The sequence below is a fragment of the Gigantopelta aegis genome, chromosome 3 (assembly GCF_016097555.1).
Source record: "Gigantopelta aegis isolate Gae_Host chromosome 3, Gae_host_genome, whole genome shotgun sequence".
NCBI classification, from domain to species: Eukaryota; Metazoa; Mollusca; class Gastropoda; order Neomphalida; family Peltospiridae; genus Gigantopelta; species Gigantopelta aegis.
This window is the reverse complement of record NC_054701.1, coordinates 10383482-10402682: the sequence shown is the minus strand read 5'-3', so window position 1 is coordinate 10402682 and position 19201 is coordinate 10383482. Positions and strand designations below refer to the sequence as shown.

Below are 19201 nucleotides of genomic sequence, written 5' to 3'. Positions count from 1 at the left end.
ATCGATATCATATGAGTACTTCTTAAGAATATTGTTGTGTATTGTAATGAATTTTAAAAGATTTCTACTAACACTGCTCTACATGCACTTTGTATAGAAGACATGTTACGGGTTCAGCTTCTCTCGGTCATAAACTTTTTAATACATTTATTCTGTCATACCTAGGCTAATACTGAAGCTAAACAAACCAAGAAATCAAAATGAGCGACAATTCTAAAATGGCAGTCTCTCCATGACTAACACTTTCTCCCCAATTGTGCACCGGTTCATTGATAAATTATAATGACCTGTTACTTATGATTAATTAAAACACCTCAAGGATCTCTGTTATTTTTGTACTTATAATAGGGTCTGATGTCACGTTTTAAAAATTGTAGTTACCTGACTATGCGATGTCCCTCAGTTTCTTGTATTAGTGAGATTAATATGTGTTTAAATAGTTTCTCACAAACTGTAAGCCCTTTGTCAATAAAACTTGGTGTATAGTTGCACCTATCTATGTCTGTGTGTGTGTGTGTGTGTGTGTGTGTGTGTGTGTGTGTGTAGGGAATAACTGGTTACTGTCTTAAGATATCGGCTTTATCCTGCGAAGGTTAGAATGGCGAATGTTTATCACAGGATAAAGCCGATATCTTAAGACAGTAACCAGTTATTTCTTTTATCCTGCAATACTACGGGAATAATCGGAAAATCATTATTTATTCCATTTTTTGTGTAAGCAAAATCATCAACCAAGCAAGGCTTTTGTCGTATGACATCATACAAGATACATAATGTAATTTTTTGTAAGATGCTAGCTACATTCTGTCACATTCAAAAAGCGTACTTAAATTCTAATTCATAATAAATATACAAGTTTTGTATTGTTATCGCAAAACTAAAAGTTATTTGTATTTACTGTACCGGTACTTAAACAAATTATTTAAAGACAGTGTTTATTGAAAATCTAGTCTGAAACTCTCGAGTCGAGTCGGGCTTGTGTCATGTGACTTATATTTTTGGTCACAGACCAAAAATATAGAGATTTATCTAGTCATCATATCTTACCAATGTATACAGTGATAGCGGGATTAAAAGAATCTAATTTATATGTGTGTGTAATTATGAAATGTTTTTTCTGCAAACTTTCAGAGAAGCTTCATGCATCAATAGCTTCGTTTCTGCTGAACATAACGGTGTCGGTGCTCTTAGCTATCACCATGATGATTCCCGTGATCGAGGTCCAGTACCTGACGTGTATCCTGCACTCACTTCACAGGTCATTCCTGTATGGGCCAAACTCCGCATTCCTGGCAAACGCGTAAGATGATACATTTATTTATTACATACCTATTCAATCTTACTATAGTGATAAAGACATTTTCAAACCGTGTAATATATTTATTTTGTATTACACATACATGTATGTGCAATCTGGACTAGACCTTTTAAATGGGGGAATTCTCTTTTTATTTTTACTGCAGTCTTTTATTTACTGACGTCATATATGATTTACAAATCATGTCACCTCGTATTTGAAACATTACACAAGACTGCCGCAGAGTATCATTCTTAACGTTAAGCAAATTCATGAAAGGAGATTTAACAAAGTGTTGTTATGACGTTAAATTAAAAACTGTTTTTGTAAAACATAAAAGAAAGTATGTAATAAATACAGAACTTCACATACGTTGTTTTCGCTTCCTGTTTATTGCACAAGTTTATTTTGCGGTCTTGTGGTATATATTCTTGCGCAAAATAAACTCGTGCAATAAACAGGAAGCGAAAATAACGTATGTGAAGTTCTGTGTATATATATAACATTTAGTGAAGTGTTTGCAAATATCAGTGAAATAATAATGACTGCTATCAGTCATTGGTGAGCTCTAATGTAATCCCACTGAAATTGGTTTTATTCCTACTGTAAGATGTGTTTTTCAAACTGTAATTTATTTTATTCCCAGTGTAAAGTTTTTTATTCCCATTGTAAAAAGTGTTTTTCTATTGTAAAAAGTGAGAATTCCCTCTTAAAAAGTGTTATTCAATTGTAAAAAGTGTTAATCCCATTGTAATTTATAGAGTTATTTCCACTGGAAAAAGTGTAGTTCCAACTGTAAAGTGTTTTTCCAACTGTAAACATGCAGTAGTGTGGGTATAAAGTGCTCCTGCTGGCAGTAGCTAGTGGGAATTTCACAATTAGTACTGAGAGTCCTTGGTACGAATCCCCTCAGTGGAGGTTTTTATTCCCCATTGTAAAATGTGTACGTTACTCGTACAATAATGACATGATAGGTCAGTTATGTTGCTTACTCAGTGAAACTGGCCTCGGTGGTGTCGTGGTTAGGCCATCGGTCTACAGGCTGGTAGGTACTGGGTTCGGATCCCAGTCGAGGTATGGGATTTTTAATCCAGATACCGACTCCAAACCCTGAGTGAGTGCTCTGCAAGGCTCAATGGGTAGGTGTAAACCACTTGCACCGACCAGTGATCCATAACTGGTTCAACAAAAGCCATGGTTTGTGCTATCCTGCCTGTGGGAAGTGCAAATAAAAGATCCTTTGCTGCCTGTCGTAAAAGAGTAGCCTATGTGGCGACAGCGGATTTCCTTTAAAAAACAGTGTCAGAATGACCATATGTTTCATGTTCAATAGCCGATGATAAGAAAAAATCAATGTGCTCTAGTGGTGTCGTTAAATAAAACTAACTTTTTTAACTTTTTACTCAGTAAATTGTCTGTTTTATAAGAATTGTTTGTCTTTGTGTTGTGAATTTATCAATCTATAACAATCACAAATTGTATAAAATACTGTAGCATAGCGAAGCGATTTCATACTGAATCTGTGACTGTTATACATCGATAAATTCGCTACAAAATGACAAACAATTCTTATAATTACAAACAGCATAACTTATTTTGTTAAAACTACACATAATTCATAAATCATTTTCTAATATTCTACCCATGATCTGTTTTACATAATGACGTCCCCGTTTGACGTAATGATGTCATTTTCTGAGGTTTTTAGTTTAAAATCCTTCACTACGCTATGCAATTTTATGCAGTTTGTGACAGTTGTACATAGATAATATAATTTTTAAATGACAAACAGTTCTTATATAGTTACAGAGGAGTGTGTGCAGAGGGTGGGTTTCTTTTTTTCTCTCTCTTCAATACTTTTTTCGAGGAAGCATGTCTTAACCCTCATAAATTGCACTGCCCACAGTTTAGACCCCTACCTCTACTAAAATTTATGCACAAACATCTGAACACACTATATTTAGTTAAAATACACATTTTCAGCTGGCCTAATGACGTCATTTTCTGAGGTTTATCGAAGGAAGGAAGGAATGTTTTATTTAATGACACACTCAACACATTTTATTTACGGTTATATGGCATCGGACATATTGAAGGAGGAAACCAGCTGTCGCCACTTCATAGGCTACTCTTTTCGATTAGCAGCAAGGGATGTTTTATATACACCATCCCATAGACAGAATACCACATACCACGGCCTTTGATGTACCATTCGTGGTGCACTGGCTGGAGCGAGAAATAGCCCAATGAGCCCACCAATGGGGATCGATCCCAAACTGACCGCGCATCAAGCGAGCGCTTTACCACTGGGCTACGTTTATCGAAGGATGACATTCAGGTTTTTTTCGATGTCATCCAATCAGAATAGTTAAAGTTTGTTTTGTTTAATGACACCACTAGAGCACTTTGATTAATTAATCATCGACTATTGGATGTCAAACATTTGGTAATTCTGACTTATACTAGTTATAGTCATCAGAGAAAACTTGCTACATTTTTCCTAATGCAGCAAGGGATCTTTTATATGCACTTTTCCATAGACAGGAAAGCACATACCATGGCCTTTGTCTAGTTGTTATGCACTGGTTGGAATGAAAAAAAACAACAATCAGTGGATCTATCGAGGTGGTTCAATCCTGTGACGCAAGCACCTCAGCCGAGCACTCAGCCGACTGAGCAAAATCTCGCCCCAATCAGAATAGAGTACAACAGCGGAAATTGTGTAATATAAAATAATATAGGTAAAATGATGAAAGTTATGTAAAATGTTAATTGTGATTTATAAAACAACTTGTGTAGTGAAGTCTGCAATTTCATACCACATTTGTCATGTCAGCGCGAATTTTGTGATATGATTACAGACTTAACCGACAGAGATGTAAATTTAGTTTTTGTAACACCATAAACTATTTTGATGGCAGGAAGAATTGAACCTAAAATTAAACTGGACATCCACAAGACCACGTTTTTTTGTCTAGTGTTCAGAGTTGTCTGCTGTTCAGGGGTTTGTGTTGATATAAAAGCTTTTGTTGTATTCTGTTGTTTGTTTCCGTTGGTGTCCTATTATATGCGGCCTTATTGAAATGTTCCAATAAAGAAACTTTGATTTAAGATATTTTAACTTTTGCTTTTATACTTTTAATGATTATAAGTTTATCATTGAGTGATAGTTCAATAAGACGACATTTAGCTGGATGTTCCATGTTGAAAATAGATATAGTAATGAAATATTACTGCCATCTTTTTGACACCGCAAAGCCAAAATTAGACTACTTTTGCTACTCTTTATTTTCCTAAATATGTACGTTTCTAAACAAAGAGTTTGGGACTGAATTATTCACCTATTGTTCAGCTCAGAGAGGTTTCCGATTTAGAGAGGTAAACTTTAGTGTTAAAAGATAAGTAAATCACAGGACCATGGAAAATGTCTGGTTTTAAGAGAATTCTGGTATAGAGAGGGTCCGGTCTTGAAGGTTTCACTGTACTGTAGGTTGATGAGGTTATGGTTTTAGAAATCTTGGCTTTCTGGTAAAATTAGTTGGGCGTCTCATTTGAATTGTGATGGGTTGTTGCATTGATCGACTTCAGTAGATGTATTCATTGGGAATTCCTCCTGTTCCAAACTAAGTGACTACCTGTCAAACGCTATGGTGTACATGTGCCATTTTCATGTGCTGGCAATATGTCATTTTTATCTCACTCTCAAGTATTACTGTATGTCAGACGCTTAATAACTGTAGTTTAAAATGTCCATGGCTATTCAGTCTTTCTGCCAGAAAGATATTTTGGGGTATGGCGCTATGGAATTGAATGCAACGACAGTCAACAGGGGGTATGGGGGGCCTACCCCAGAAAGAAAATGGCTTAAGTTTAGGGTTAAGAAAATCATACAGTAATAAGAGTAATTAATTTTGTCAAAAGATTAACTTAAAGAAAAAAATCTGCAAAACATTTTGGGTATGGTGCCATACCTGTTTTACCCTCTGACAAACCTTGCTGTTGTTAAATATATATTCCTGTATCAGCTAGTTTAAAATGTGCATGGCTGTTGTTAAATATACATTCCTTTATCAGATTGACAAATGTGTGTTTGCATGGTCATCACACAGTAACTTGGGGTGCAACGATACGGTCAAAACCGTATTGCGATATATTGCGATATAAGAAACTGTATTGCAATATGTATTGCAATATAGTTGATATTATTTAAATTTAATATTTATGGCATAATTTTTTAATGATCTTTATTAGTTTCAGCTGTCAGGCTAAATGTTTTAGGCCATATTTTTATTTTTTAACATAATCACACTGTGTTAAACTATTTGTAGATTGTCACATTCGGAAATCCTTACTATCGGGCTTTTCCATTGCTGCTCGCTTGACACAGAAATGTACGTATTGAGTCGCAATGTTTCGGCAGATCGGCCGAACCAGAGCTGAGGTTATTAGCCAAGGTATTTTGAACGATCGGCCGAAGTATTCCGAGTTCAGTGAAAAACAGCGAAGTGTGATTCTCATTTGTTGGTTTATTTCTTTGAAGATGATAGCCGTAGCCGTATTCCAACGTAAATGAACAATGATTGATAATGTGTAAGTAACAAAACATTTATTTGTAATTATCGTTAACTGGTTATTTTCATTGGACTTTTAACACGTTTTGTTTAGAAGTTAGAACCAAGTATAACAGACCTATCACTTCGTATGCCAACAAGTAAGCCAACTACGCTTGACGTGATTGTTACATTTCCTGTCATCACCAATTGATAAAATGATGTGGTTTTTGTTTGTTTGTTTGTTTACCTATTTCAAGTCAAATAAGATACAAGGACAAAAAATAGCGATACGCAAAACTGTACCGCGGTTCGTATCAAGCTGATCAATTATCCCGGTATACCGGTTTATCGTTGAAGCACTAACAGTAACATACAATTAGGTTTTTGTGGTGGCTTTTGTTTTTCAGATTTCCAGCTGAGCATTTTGGCAAGCTGTTCGGAATTTCACTGACTGTTTCCGCCAGTTTTGGGATGTTGCAATATCCTTTGTTCCTTCTTATTCAGGGACCACTGAACAATGATCCACTAGTTGTAAGTCAGGTTCATAAATACTTCAACACATTTGATAATACTGAATTAATTTTAACAGCAAACTTTGTTTTGCTGACATAATGAGGAGTCACGGTCTAACACTCAGTTATAACAGCTGTACATTCACATGTATGAATATCCTGTATTTTTTAAATATCAAATAGGTTAGCTTGATTGGATTGTATGATAATTAGCACTTCCTATGAAAATTAACATATGCCTAAATTATGGTAAAATGTGACATAAAATTAATGCGAGTGACAGTAGCACTGGTGTAGGAAGCGGTGTGTGTGTGGGGGGCGCTTTGTAGCAGTAGCGATAGTTTTTATATATTTATACATGTATTTATATATCTGTGTGTGCCTCCCCCACCTTTTGGCACCTTCACGCGCCCGTGAGTAATTATACTGAAATGTGACATGAAATTAATGCAAGTGATGATAGTCATACTGAAATGTTACATGAAATTAATGTGAGTGGCCTCCTTAGAAATATTACATTCACACCAGCCAATCTATGCAATAAAAATGAAGCAACAGTCGGCCATCGGATTAGTGAACTTAAAACAATTCATGCATGTATGGTGGATCAAAATGGCTTATGACAAAAGTGGCGAATGACACTCAAACCATCACATGTAGTTGCAGCTCTTCTGGGCTGATCAATAATTATACTTTATTATTACATACAATGAATTGTATTTTATAAAAATACTAGGATTTGAATAACCTGATACAGAAAAACATTAGGCCTAGAAATAAATGTGTCAATTTATTAAAGGAATAACATTGGCTTGCACTTTTCACATTAATATTATGATTGCATTAATTTCAGGATCTCTAGTATAAAGTTAGCTATAATATCTTTTTATAAAAATGTTCAGGGTTTGAACTATTCCCTTTTGTTTGTATTCTTTAAATTTCATATCATTTGTTTCTTCCTTCCCAGACAGTTTCTCCTGTCTTTCAGTTTTTTTACTCCCTTCACCTCTACAGAGTTCTTTTTAAATCAGAAGATGCTTAATTAAGTGTTACGTGTAATGAACACATATATTTTGATTTTAAAAGTGCTGTTTTGGTTCATCTGGAGAAGACCCTATAATAATTTGTCCTGATTAATTTTTACTGCCTGCCCCCCACCCCAGCCCATTAATTATTTTAGGCTTGTTATTTAGGTTTGTTTGTTAGCATAAGACATTATATTATAAGCTTAGTTTATGATCTTTTATTGCAGGTAAATATTTTATTTATTATCCTGATGATGATAACCTTTATCCACCCAGCATACATCTGGTATTACTTGAAGAAGAAACACAGGCACCAAACTTCGACAGTGGATGAAATGATAGTCATAGAAAAACCCTCATAGTTATTCCAGAGTCTGCGTGTGTATTTGTATGGTATGTCTTAGATGGAAAATACACATGAATAAGCAAAATGAATGAATGCATGAACATTGTCATTAAACATTCATTCATTTATTCATGCACAAAGGGAAATTGTCAGTTTGGTTACAATAAAGTAAAGTTATTTTTTTCAACAATTATACTAGAGCACATTTATTAATCATTGTCTATTGGATGTCAAACATTTGGTAATTTTGACATATAGTTTTTGAGAGAAAACCCACTACATTTTTCCATTAATAGTAACAAAGGATCTTTTATATGCACCATCTCACAGACAGAATAGCACATACCATGGCCTTAGATATACCAATTGTGTTGCACTATCTAGAACTAGAAATAGACCAATGGTTGTCCAATAAAGGTAAATGAACCAACAAATGTCAGTACAAACATTTTGTCAAAACAGTGCATGAAGCTGTGGTGTTGAATGAATGTCTAAAACCAAGTTGTTCATTGTGTATTATTTTATTTAAATTTTATCATAACTTTTTGTTTTGTTTTACAATACACTAATGAGAGCTTATAATGACAGTCGGTGTATAGTTACATAAGTCAAAGAACCAATAATACACTACAAAATAAAAACATCTAAGGTCAAATTTTAGAAAACGTGTATAGAGCTGTCCTATTGAAACAAACCATGACTAAGAACAACTACAGAACAAAGGATATACATGAGTCATGAGCTAATGTCGTACACGTAACACAGATGTCCTATTATGAAACTCTTTATTTCTGTACTAAACAAAGATATTATAGAAGGTTACTTTCATGGAAAAGTAGATTAAGACTAAAAAACATAGTTAGACTGCCATTTTGTCACACAGATGAGGTTTTCACTCCACTTACGCATATTACATCTGACAGACAAAATAATTATATGTTTTACCTTTTACCCTTCCTAGAAAGTGGTTTATTAACAATGATTCAACATCTATCTTTAAAAGATAATAAAAAGTGTTATAAAAAGCAAGAAATTAACAGTTTTTGGAGCAGTGGGAAAATGTCCCTCTGGACTTGTCCTTGCAGTGAATCACATCTAACATTTTTATATCTTGACTAGTACAATAACTCTTGACAAATGAGCATAAAAGCACATGAATACATATTTATACAGTATAACTTGCCATCAAAATAAAGATATAACCTAATGTTAGTGCTAATTGAATTAAAATGAAAAAATAACCTAAAAACAATAATTATAGTTCCATTCAGTCAGTTGACATTAAAGACATGTATATAGTTGTCAAACACGGAGCAAATACATCAGCACTTAGTGGACTTTATTTTTTTTCAACTGGTGGTGTTTGTCTTTCAGCAGTTTAAGTTCCTAAGTGACCAAAGAGAATGCATGTTGTCCAAACAACTCGATAGGTCCATGGAATATGAATCCTGGATCAATGCACTCAATATCAGTGGGCTTCAGCCATGAGAATGAGTTGCTGCTACCTTTCGGTCTGACGAAGTTCATTTGGACTCCATCACTGGTAACCTCCAACACTTGTCCAATGTACAATTTAGGTGGATGGGTATAGAAAACAGCATGGTTCTTCTTAATTTTAGGCTGACCTTAAGGCTGAACTTCATAGGATGACTGCTGGTTTCCAGTTCCAGTCATCTGGTCACAGTCAGTGGGAGGCACTGCAATAAGAAATAATATGGCTGTTGTGACTATTTCATAATGAATGTTTTATGATGATAAATGATTCATGATTCATGAAATATTCATGTTTAACCGTAATCCAATAACACTACAAGCGAGTATTAATACTTTGAAGGAAAGATTTTTGAAGTCTAAGCCTTTTTTTAAAATTAAAAATAATATGACTGCTTTTAGATCAGTAGAAAACTGAATATGTTTTACCTTCTAAAAGTTCTAACAGAGTTGTCACTTCACCATTTTCAATTTCAGTGTCGGCAATGCTGTAATAAAACATGTACATGTATATGAAAAATTATTTATCGGCACTGACAAAAGAAGCTGGAAATAAAATTGCAGAAATAAAAAAACATTTAAAGTTACAATGTCTCCTTTCCACATGCATGTCATACTGCTGACTTGGCCCCTTTCCATGTCTTGAACCGAAGAACTTCGCTCAAAAGATATTCCATGAGTCAACTTTGAGAAACTGATGTCGGCAAATGGGGATTGTGATTTGTACTGGCCAGTACAACCATCAGTGAACTCAACAACATGGCTAAGATTCAGTCGTTTATTTTTTTCTCTCTCGCAAATGCCTCAATGCAAGTGTCTCAAAATGATGTACAGAAGGGCAATTGTGAGTTGTCATGAAACAGAAAAACTAAAGCCTCCTGCACCACATGGGAAGAATCTTGGTGCTTGCAGTTACAGTAATAGACCAGTGGATGGACTGTAACCTGTTATATTGCCCAGTGGGCTGACTGGATCTCATCTAGAGAAGCATATGCATAATTTTCAGTGAAGTCCAAGACGAACAAAGTCCAATTACTTGGTAGTTTGTTTCAAATCAGAGAAAACTGGTCTTGCTGCCAATAGGCATTAAAGAAGTGCTTAGCCAATGGTTCTGTTTCTTCTAAGAATTCTCTAATCATGCAGGCGAAGGTCCTTCTTCTCGTAGCCTAAACTTTCTTATTTTTCTGCTTTTCATCATGTATGTATGTCTGGCTTTCCCACTTCTGCCAAGTGACCATTATTTATTGGTTCTAGTCCAAAAATGTCAGATTTCTTCTCCAGAATACAAATCCCACATTTCGTGCACATCCTATCAATACATTTGGTTCACGTCCTATCAATACATTTGGTGCACATCCTATCAATACATTTGGTGCATGTCCTATCAATACATTTGGGTTGGTGGTATTTGTCCTCCCCTTTGTCACATATTGTCATGCTTACCAATTCATACTTGTCTTTGATTTTTACATCTTTTCGATTACAAGCTTGCAGGGTCACTTCAGAAGAATATCTGTGCAATATTCACAAAGACACTGACTCAATTTGGTTTTGTGTTGCAGAAGGACATATGATGGTCGGAGCTTTGCAAATACAACAAAGGAAACAACATTATTATCTAGATTCTCTGTTTGCCACATACTGCATGCCTGCTGCATAGAGATTTCCATTACAAATCTCTGCTATTGCTGCTTCTTTACTACTGTTCGCATGTATGGCAGCTCCTGAGAAACTTTTAGATCTTTAAAAAACCTCTCTATGTTGTTCACGACATCTATGCATGTGGCATCAACGCTGTGCTTTCTTTTGCTAGAAAGTGGCTACTTCGTTGAATCCTGGCCAGAGATCTAATCTTTTGGCTAGCACTAGCAGGCTCTGCATCCTCTATTTTTTCGACACTAATAAACTACTAACTTAGTTGTCTATGCAGCAATGATGTAGAATCACACTTCATTTTTAGATGGCATATTTTTTATTGCATTGGATCCCCAAAATTTAGTGCCTTTCGTCATGTCAAACCTCGGGTCTTAAGTGCAGCCTGCTTCCTAGGTGTTTTACATGCACATGTACAAAATGTACAACAATATCTGCAAACTTTTCAGCATCCTTTGGAATTTTAGACCACATTCTAGAAATGGCCTGCTCGACATTACGTGGAGGTTCTGGTGTAACACATGGCTGTGCCAACAACTGCTTCTGCGAATTTCGATGATCTTTCATTTCTTGTTAACATCTTAATATTTTTCTTCGGTTGTGGCACATGATCATGAGGAAGATCCACTTCAGTCTCTAGTAATTTGTTTTTAGCTTGAAATCTTCTTGGTCGTTCCTGATTTTTCTCTCTCTCAAGTACTTTTCCTAAATCAGTCCGATTTTTCCTGTACTCTTTTGCACGAGCAGCTTCAGCACTTCTAAATTCTGCCCATTTCACTGGGTCTTGTTTCAGTCATTCTCGCCAAGACTGAATATGCCGTGCATTATCAATGTTCCTATGGTTGGATTCATCCAATGTCTGTTCATTCAATTGAACTGCTGGCCCTGGTGCCTCCTGCAGTTGTTTGCGACTTGAGCATTTTATTGGTAACTTAACTTTCAAAGATACTTCTGTCCCAGACCAGACCACTGGCTATCAAGAAGCCGGGCGTGGGATGGACATGCCCGAAACCGTAGTGGTATAGGGGCATGTTAAAAGGGTACTTTCTCTCTCTCAAAGACATTCTAAATAAATTTAAAAAATAAAGAAATAACACAATAAACTATTATTCCTAGAATAATTCATTAATGACTGAAAATATGAATGAAAAGTAAATAAGATGGTCAAGTATTTTATCATAAAATAATAACTAAGTACCTGTAAGAGATCTTTTATTTCTAAAATAAATCAACAGTAGAAGAATCATGACAAAATATTAAAGACAGTCACATACATGTATTTTTTTGTGATAAAATTGTAACTTAAGTAAGAGATGCATAAATAATCAAATTAACTATGATTTGTAGAATAAATAATTTAAGTTTCTAAAAATTACTGATGAAAATTAAGATTGTTCATGTATTTTTTCAGTAAAATAAAAACTGAGTAATATGCACCAAAAATCAGATTAACTGTGCAGGGCTTTAGATTGTACCAAATACAAGACATTAAATGTGCAGAAAGTACAAAATTTCCATATAATCATGCCCAAATTAAGTACAAACATGCTGACTTCAAAAGATTTCACCTCAAAACTACTGAAATGTTAAGCTTTTAAATGGAGTTTTGAATATCTACAACCCTTCCATAGCTTCTAATACAATTACTGCACTAAAACGTTCTTGCATGCGCTTAGAACACACAAGAAAAGTCCCCATATTAGTGAGATCTAAAGCCCTGATATTACTGTAAAATAAATCAATATATTGAATAATACTGATGAAATTTAAAGAAGTCTGTCACATATATTTGCGATAAAATATTAATGCAGGCTCAAAATTGCAATCGGTGGCCCCTTTCATCCATGGCAATTCTTTTTAAAATTGCTGTGGGAGACAAATTCTTATGTTCGAGCCCTGGGTATACTCGGCTTTAAATGCAAGCCCAAGTTAAGTCTCCCTCGCTAATTCCTTCTGAATAAAATAAAATTCCATACACAAGGCCCTCATCTCTCTCTTCTTTTTAGCTATTTTATGTTTGTCAGATATATTGTTAGTGCTTTACTAAATGGCGTAAAACATTTTTCAGTTCCGAAATTTCAGTATTTTGAGGTTTGCTCAGTACGGTAAATCATTATTGACATGATACCAATACCAAATGGTATATATGGTATACCGCCCAGCTATAAGAGTTACAAGGTTAGTTTGAAGCCTAAATGTAACATTTTGGTACCAGTTCTGTTATAACTCAGAACTTTTATGTATGTTGTTTGGGTTTGGAGGAATTTTGTTATGAATATATATTTTTTTTTATAGCTTAGAGAAGGCCATATGGGAGACTAATATATTTTTATTCTGAATGTGTCGCCTTTAAAAGTTTGTTTTATTTAACGACGCCGCTAGAGCACATTGATTTTTTATCTTATCATCGGCTATTGGACGTCAAACATATGGTCATTCTGACACTGTTTTTTTAAGAGGAAACCCGCTGTCGCCACATAGGCTACTCTTTTTACGACAGGCAGCAAGGGATCTTTTATTTGCGCTTCCCACAGGCAGGATAGCACAAACCATGGCCTTTGTTGAACCAGTTATGGATCAATGGTCGGTGCAAGTGGTTTACACCTACCCATTGAGCCTTGCGGAGCACTCACTCAGGGTTTGGAGTCGGTATCTGGATTAAAAATCCCATGCCTCGACTGGGATCCGAACCCAGTACCTACCAGCCTGTAGACCGATGGCCTGCCACGACGCCACCGAGGCCGGTGTGTCGCCTTTAAATAAAGATTATTATTATTATAATTATGTACTAAGTTATACTATGGCTCACCTGTACATTGAAAGATGTCTAAACCATATCATGTCTTCTATTATACATTGTTTAAAATCTTGAAGGGAAATATTTTCAGAGGTAAAATTGAAATGAAAATCATGAAATCATGATTTGATCTCACATTGTATCCCCCCCCCCCCCCCCCTAAAAAAAAAAAAAAAGAGAAGAAGAAAGTCACACCAATGACTCAAGTTTTCATGGGCTGTCTGGCACTGAAAAACATGTTGTCAAATGAAAGATTGAGTCACAAGATGGTTAGTTTTTGGTAAATGAGGAACTCCAGATTAGCTAATATTAAAATCTTTCTAAACTTTGGACAATATAGGTAGGTGGGCTTATATTAAATAGTGGTGGGTTTTTTTGTGGTTTTTATTAATAATTTTTATTTCCGCAGAAAACTTGTTAATGTCTGGGATCCGACAGTAAATAATCACCAATATCACTTTAATAGTGGGTAATCCTGGTGGATAGGAACCTAGAATCGTTAAAGAACACTAAGATTTAATTTACATTTGCCATCATGTACAATGTATGTGGCTTGTAATTGGCGAAAATTGTGTTTTTGGAGTGCTGACCTGTCATAACTGTCAGTTTTCATGAAATAGCACATTTTGGTACACAGTCTGCCAGATTGAACAGCTGCAGAGCCCATAGGCAGATGTTACCATATTAAGATGCACCCTCCCATCCTACCATTCAGGCCCATAGGATGAATAACTGGAGTGGGGTGCGGGCACAATCTCTTGTGGAGGGTCCACAGCTTCTACTTGGTAAGCCATATTTTTATCTTTATTTGTTTTAGAGTAGGAGAAAACAACGTACATTTATGTTCTCAAGGGTGGGTGGGCTGGGGCCTGCTATTGGCTTACAGAGTGACAAAAAAAAAGATACAAGTCGATCTGCAGGGCCCATAGCATTTGCTGCGTCTGCTACATTGTTAAATCCAGCATAGCCGTGTACAGTGTATACGGACTCATAGTGTGGACTGCGATATAACTGAAACAAAAATATGGCATGAAAATGTTTCATATCTTGTCGACAGAAACCAACACAGACATTATTTTTCTCTAATAAATCACTTTTTTGATGTGCCAATTGTAAAATATGAAATATATGACCGTGTAAAAAAAATCTTACTTTATGGTCTGTTAGTGACTTATAGTATTAAAGTATATACAGTGGACTCTGTCCATATAGGCATCTGTGTAATCCATTTCTGTTTAAAGTAGCACAATCTAGGGTCTCCATGAGTCCAAAATATTGGACTCACATACTCGAGGGTCAAACTCAACCCGGACCCAAGTACCCGACATTTACACTAGATAATAATGAGACATAGGAATAAAGTAAAATAGCATTATGCATCCTAATTCCAGTGCTGAACATGAATGCCAAATCATGCCATTGTGTTGCATTCAGAAACCAGTGGATATGTTCAGTTTTCTGACAGACGGCTAAATTAAAAGAGAAAATAGCATATGCTCTTATAATTATTGTGTAACTTATATCGTTGTTTATCTACTATTGTATTATAGTTGATCATTGTATTCCACCTTGTACGGGTACTAGAGTCCTGTGAACGGACTTGACTCTTGCTAGACTCGACCCATGCTCGAGTACTCGAGTACTCGTGGAGACCCTAGCACAATCTCAGTGACAGTAGCTTGGGTGAAATAGTCAAAAACGAGCATTCGTGGATTACCAGTGCATTTCATCAGTCTCTTGAATCTCTACACTACACCGGCCTCGGTGGCATCTTGGCAGGCCATCGGTCCAAACCCTGAGTGAATGCTCCGCAAGGCTCAATGGGTAGGTGTAAACCACTTGCACCGACCAGAGATCCATAACTGGTTCAACAAAGGCCATGGTTTGTGCTGTCCTGCCTGCGGGAAGTGCAAATAAAAGATCCCTTGCTGCTAATCGGAAGAGTAGCCCATGTAGTGGTGACAGCGGGTTTCCTCTCAAAATCTGTGTGGTCCTTAACCATATGTCTGACGCCATATAACCGTAAATAAAATGTGTTGAGTGCATTGTTAAATAAAACATTTCTTTCTTTCTCTACACTACAGTATTGAAAATACTCAATTAAATACTCAGCAGCAATATAGAAAGATGTTACATCTATGAAAATATTTTAGCATTTTGCATTTTGCACATATATCAATTTAAAAAAAACCTTTTTATGTCTTTTTTTGTTTTTGTTTTTTTTAACTCGAGAATTGTTTTTAATTACTGGTAACATTTTGTTGTTGAACATTAGTTAGTTGTTTTACTCTCAGGAGTTTTGGTATTAGTTGTTAAAATAATTTGTACAACATTGAGTAGGCCTATCGGCACCAAAGACATGACAAAAAGTTAAAGATTTCTAGTGAACAAAAGCATACCAAGACATATGTTGTTTAAGATGTATTACCTTTATTACCTTATTATGTTTTTATTAGTTAATAAATTTTAGAAGCATTACATTAATTTCCTTCCCATGAATTGACATTCTTTGATATTTGTTTTAATGCAATTACCATCTGGCAGTCACTACTGTAAGTTGGTTAACAATGTACAATTATCCACTTCCAGAACTCAAAAGACAGGATGCCTTCACCATTATTAGTGCTAATATTTATTTTTAAAATGATAAATAAAGCTTGTAGAGTGAACCCTGTATCTACATAATCCTGATTTGTGTGTAAACCAGTGCAATAACAAAGTTCCATCCAGTGAAATCTGTCTGATCAAGTATGGTATACCTGCACATTTCGTCAGTCCTACAGGTCAGGTCAGGTTATAGGGTTTTACGTGCACATTCAGAACAAGCTGTTGTAGCGCACGCCTGTCCTGGGCACAAGAGCCGGCCTTGTTCCAGGACAGGAAAGGTGGGGGGGGGGGGAGGGACCAGCAGCCCGCCTGTGGTCAGTAGCAGGTGGAGGGGGTGGGGTATGGGGGGGGGGGTAATGGTGCTATGGAATTTTGAATGGAGCAAGAATTATGCCAAAGAGAAAAGGTGCGCAGTTTTGATTGAGGAATTTGAGCGCAATTTTGAACGGAAAGAATAGAAAATGGCTGCCCCCAGTTAGCAGGAATAATCATGTTTTTTTTATCAACACTAAAATTACGCATTTTTCATTTGTTAAAGTGTCAGTATGTGTTGGTGGTCCGGGTATGCATCTTTCCATCACATACGGCTCATGTTTTAGTTTAGTCTACCGTTAACTATTTAGAGCTCATGACAACACAGCAAGAACATACACATGTACATAAGAATGCTTTAATAAGCAGAGCATGCAGAACTATACACATATAGCTTATGACATATTTTTATACCTAGTATATTTGTTTATATATATATAAGACTATATGCTGTGATGTTTAAATAACTCTCCAATATATATTTTTATATAAATGTATGGTTAAAACAAAAACAGTGTTAGTTTTATACATAATATATATATATATACTAGTAGTTATATATATATACTAGTAGTTATATATATATACTAGTAGTTATATATATATATACTAGTAGTTATATATATATATATACTAGTAGTTATATATATATATATACTAGTAGTTATATATATATACTAGTAGTTATATATTTGTTGTGGTTATTTTATAGTTATTTCCAGAATTATACGATTTGAACAGATATTTATTATGTTATAGTTACAAGTATTGAACCAGTTTTAGTTATTATTGGTATTTTTAATTTTTAAAATTGTAGCCAAACCATTTAATGGTATCAACCTCTTCCCTGCGACTAATTTAGATTTATTTCAGTAGGAATACATATTTTTAATGTCAAATATAATTTTTGTTTCGGGAAATTTTGATTTGTATTGTTTTGTTGCAATATTTCACTAGAATGTATTATTAGCCATTATAATTCAGTATTTAATCATATTTACATAAACTGTAAAATTTGTAGTTCTGTGTTGTTTTTGTTTGTTTATGAGTTTTAAAAAATAAAAACAAATTAACATAGATTACACGAGTTCTTGTTTACATTCCAGTATTCATTTGGCAGTGCCTCACTTTTGTTTTAAGGACATTTCCAGAATTTATCACACTGGCAGGTGTGTGTGTGTGTGGGGGGGGGGGGGGGGGAGTGGGAGTAGCGGCAGAGGAAGTACATGTATAGTAATAATTCATTTATGCATGGTGAGTTAATGTCCATGTTTTTCCATGAATATTTGATTTAAATATGGTTTGTGTGTGATGGGTATGTGAACAAAGTCATTATCTGTTAGACTCTTGAGTAAGTTCGAGAGCTATAGTCCATCCCACAGGGAACGCCTTTTATGTACTATGGAATTTACCACAAGTCATGTTGCATACTATTACTAGGTCACTGTGACCTACCTTTCATGGTATACTGCATATAACAGTAAATCCTTGTCCCGATGGGATGGTGGTGTGTCGCATACAATTATGAGTTCACTGTGATACAAATAAATAAAATAATATGTCTATATTCACATAGTTAGAATTGAATCATACCTGTAACATATTCATTTATATCTATGGTTTTCCAACAAATTCCTGACAGGCGTATCATGTACCTCACCAGTACACTTGTTTTCTTATGTCAAACCAAACTTGCAGACATTTGGATGGTCTAACATCCAGCTCATGAATGGCAGAGTACTTGAGCTAATCACGGGACAATCATTTTCGATCTTACATTACTGGCTCACTGTGGAGCAACCAAAACGCGTTTCAAAAGTGATCAACATATGTTGCAGACGATACTGATCTAAATGGGTGTATAAGATAAAAACATCCTGAAATTGTATTAAAAAAAATAACCAAGTTAGGGGGAGAGGGGTACCCAAGACGTACCCATGGCTGTGTATATTATCTTCACAGTTGGGAAGCCAGCAAGTGTTCTCCACTAGTTCTCGATTAGCCTAATGGATGAGTAAATTAAACACCAATCATGACCACCCAAATTCCAAAATTATCAATAAAACCGGTAATATTCACCAACTGACCAAAATATTAGTGTCGATCTAAAGCATATTTATTTGTCAATGTCATATCGGCTATTAACCTCTTGAGGTTTATTTTGAGAGAGAGAGAGAGAGAGAGAGAGAGAGAGACAGAGAGATATGTATTAGGGTTGTCCAGGTGACATTTCATCTATAAATAACAATTTAAATATCAACCAATTACACTTCGCCTTTTATAACTTTATTTGGGAGCGTACAAACTCTAAAAATATCAGTCGAGACTATTTATGCAATAGGCGAACTTGTTGGTCTATTTCAACATTGAAAAAACGGGGGGGGGGGGGGGGGGGAGTGCAGTAATAAACTCTGGATTGTATACTAGCATAAACAGATTTTATGGCTATACCATCACGGTTTTTTTTTTTTTTCGTCTTGAAACAAATTTTATATAAAATTTTATAGTGAAATTAGTTTCCGGCATACTTCGTAATTCACCCGAATCATTTCGTATCCGCTCAAATTCTTTTCAAATCACTGGCATGATTTTGCAAGTAAGGTTTTGA

General features: G+C 35.3%; 1 protein-coding gene across 1 annotated transcript in view; it reads left to right on the top strand.

Annotated features, from left to right (window-relative positions):
• The window catches only part of LOC121368471 (solute carrier family 43 member 3-like), a 30197-nt gene extending 16884 nt beyond the window's left edge, over nt 1-13313 (top strand). The window contains exons 8-10 of the mRNA XM_041493203.1: nt 1132-1300; nt 6258-6381; nt 7615-13313. Coding sequence (XP_041349137.1) covers nt 1132-1300; nt 6258-6381; nt 7615-7749 — 428 coding nt within the window. The 3' untranslated portion in view covers nt 7750-13313. The remainder of the gene's footprint in view (nt 1-1131; nt 1301-6257; nt 6382-7614) is intronic.
• Nucleotides 13314-19201: the final 5888 nt, after the last annotated feature.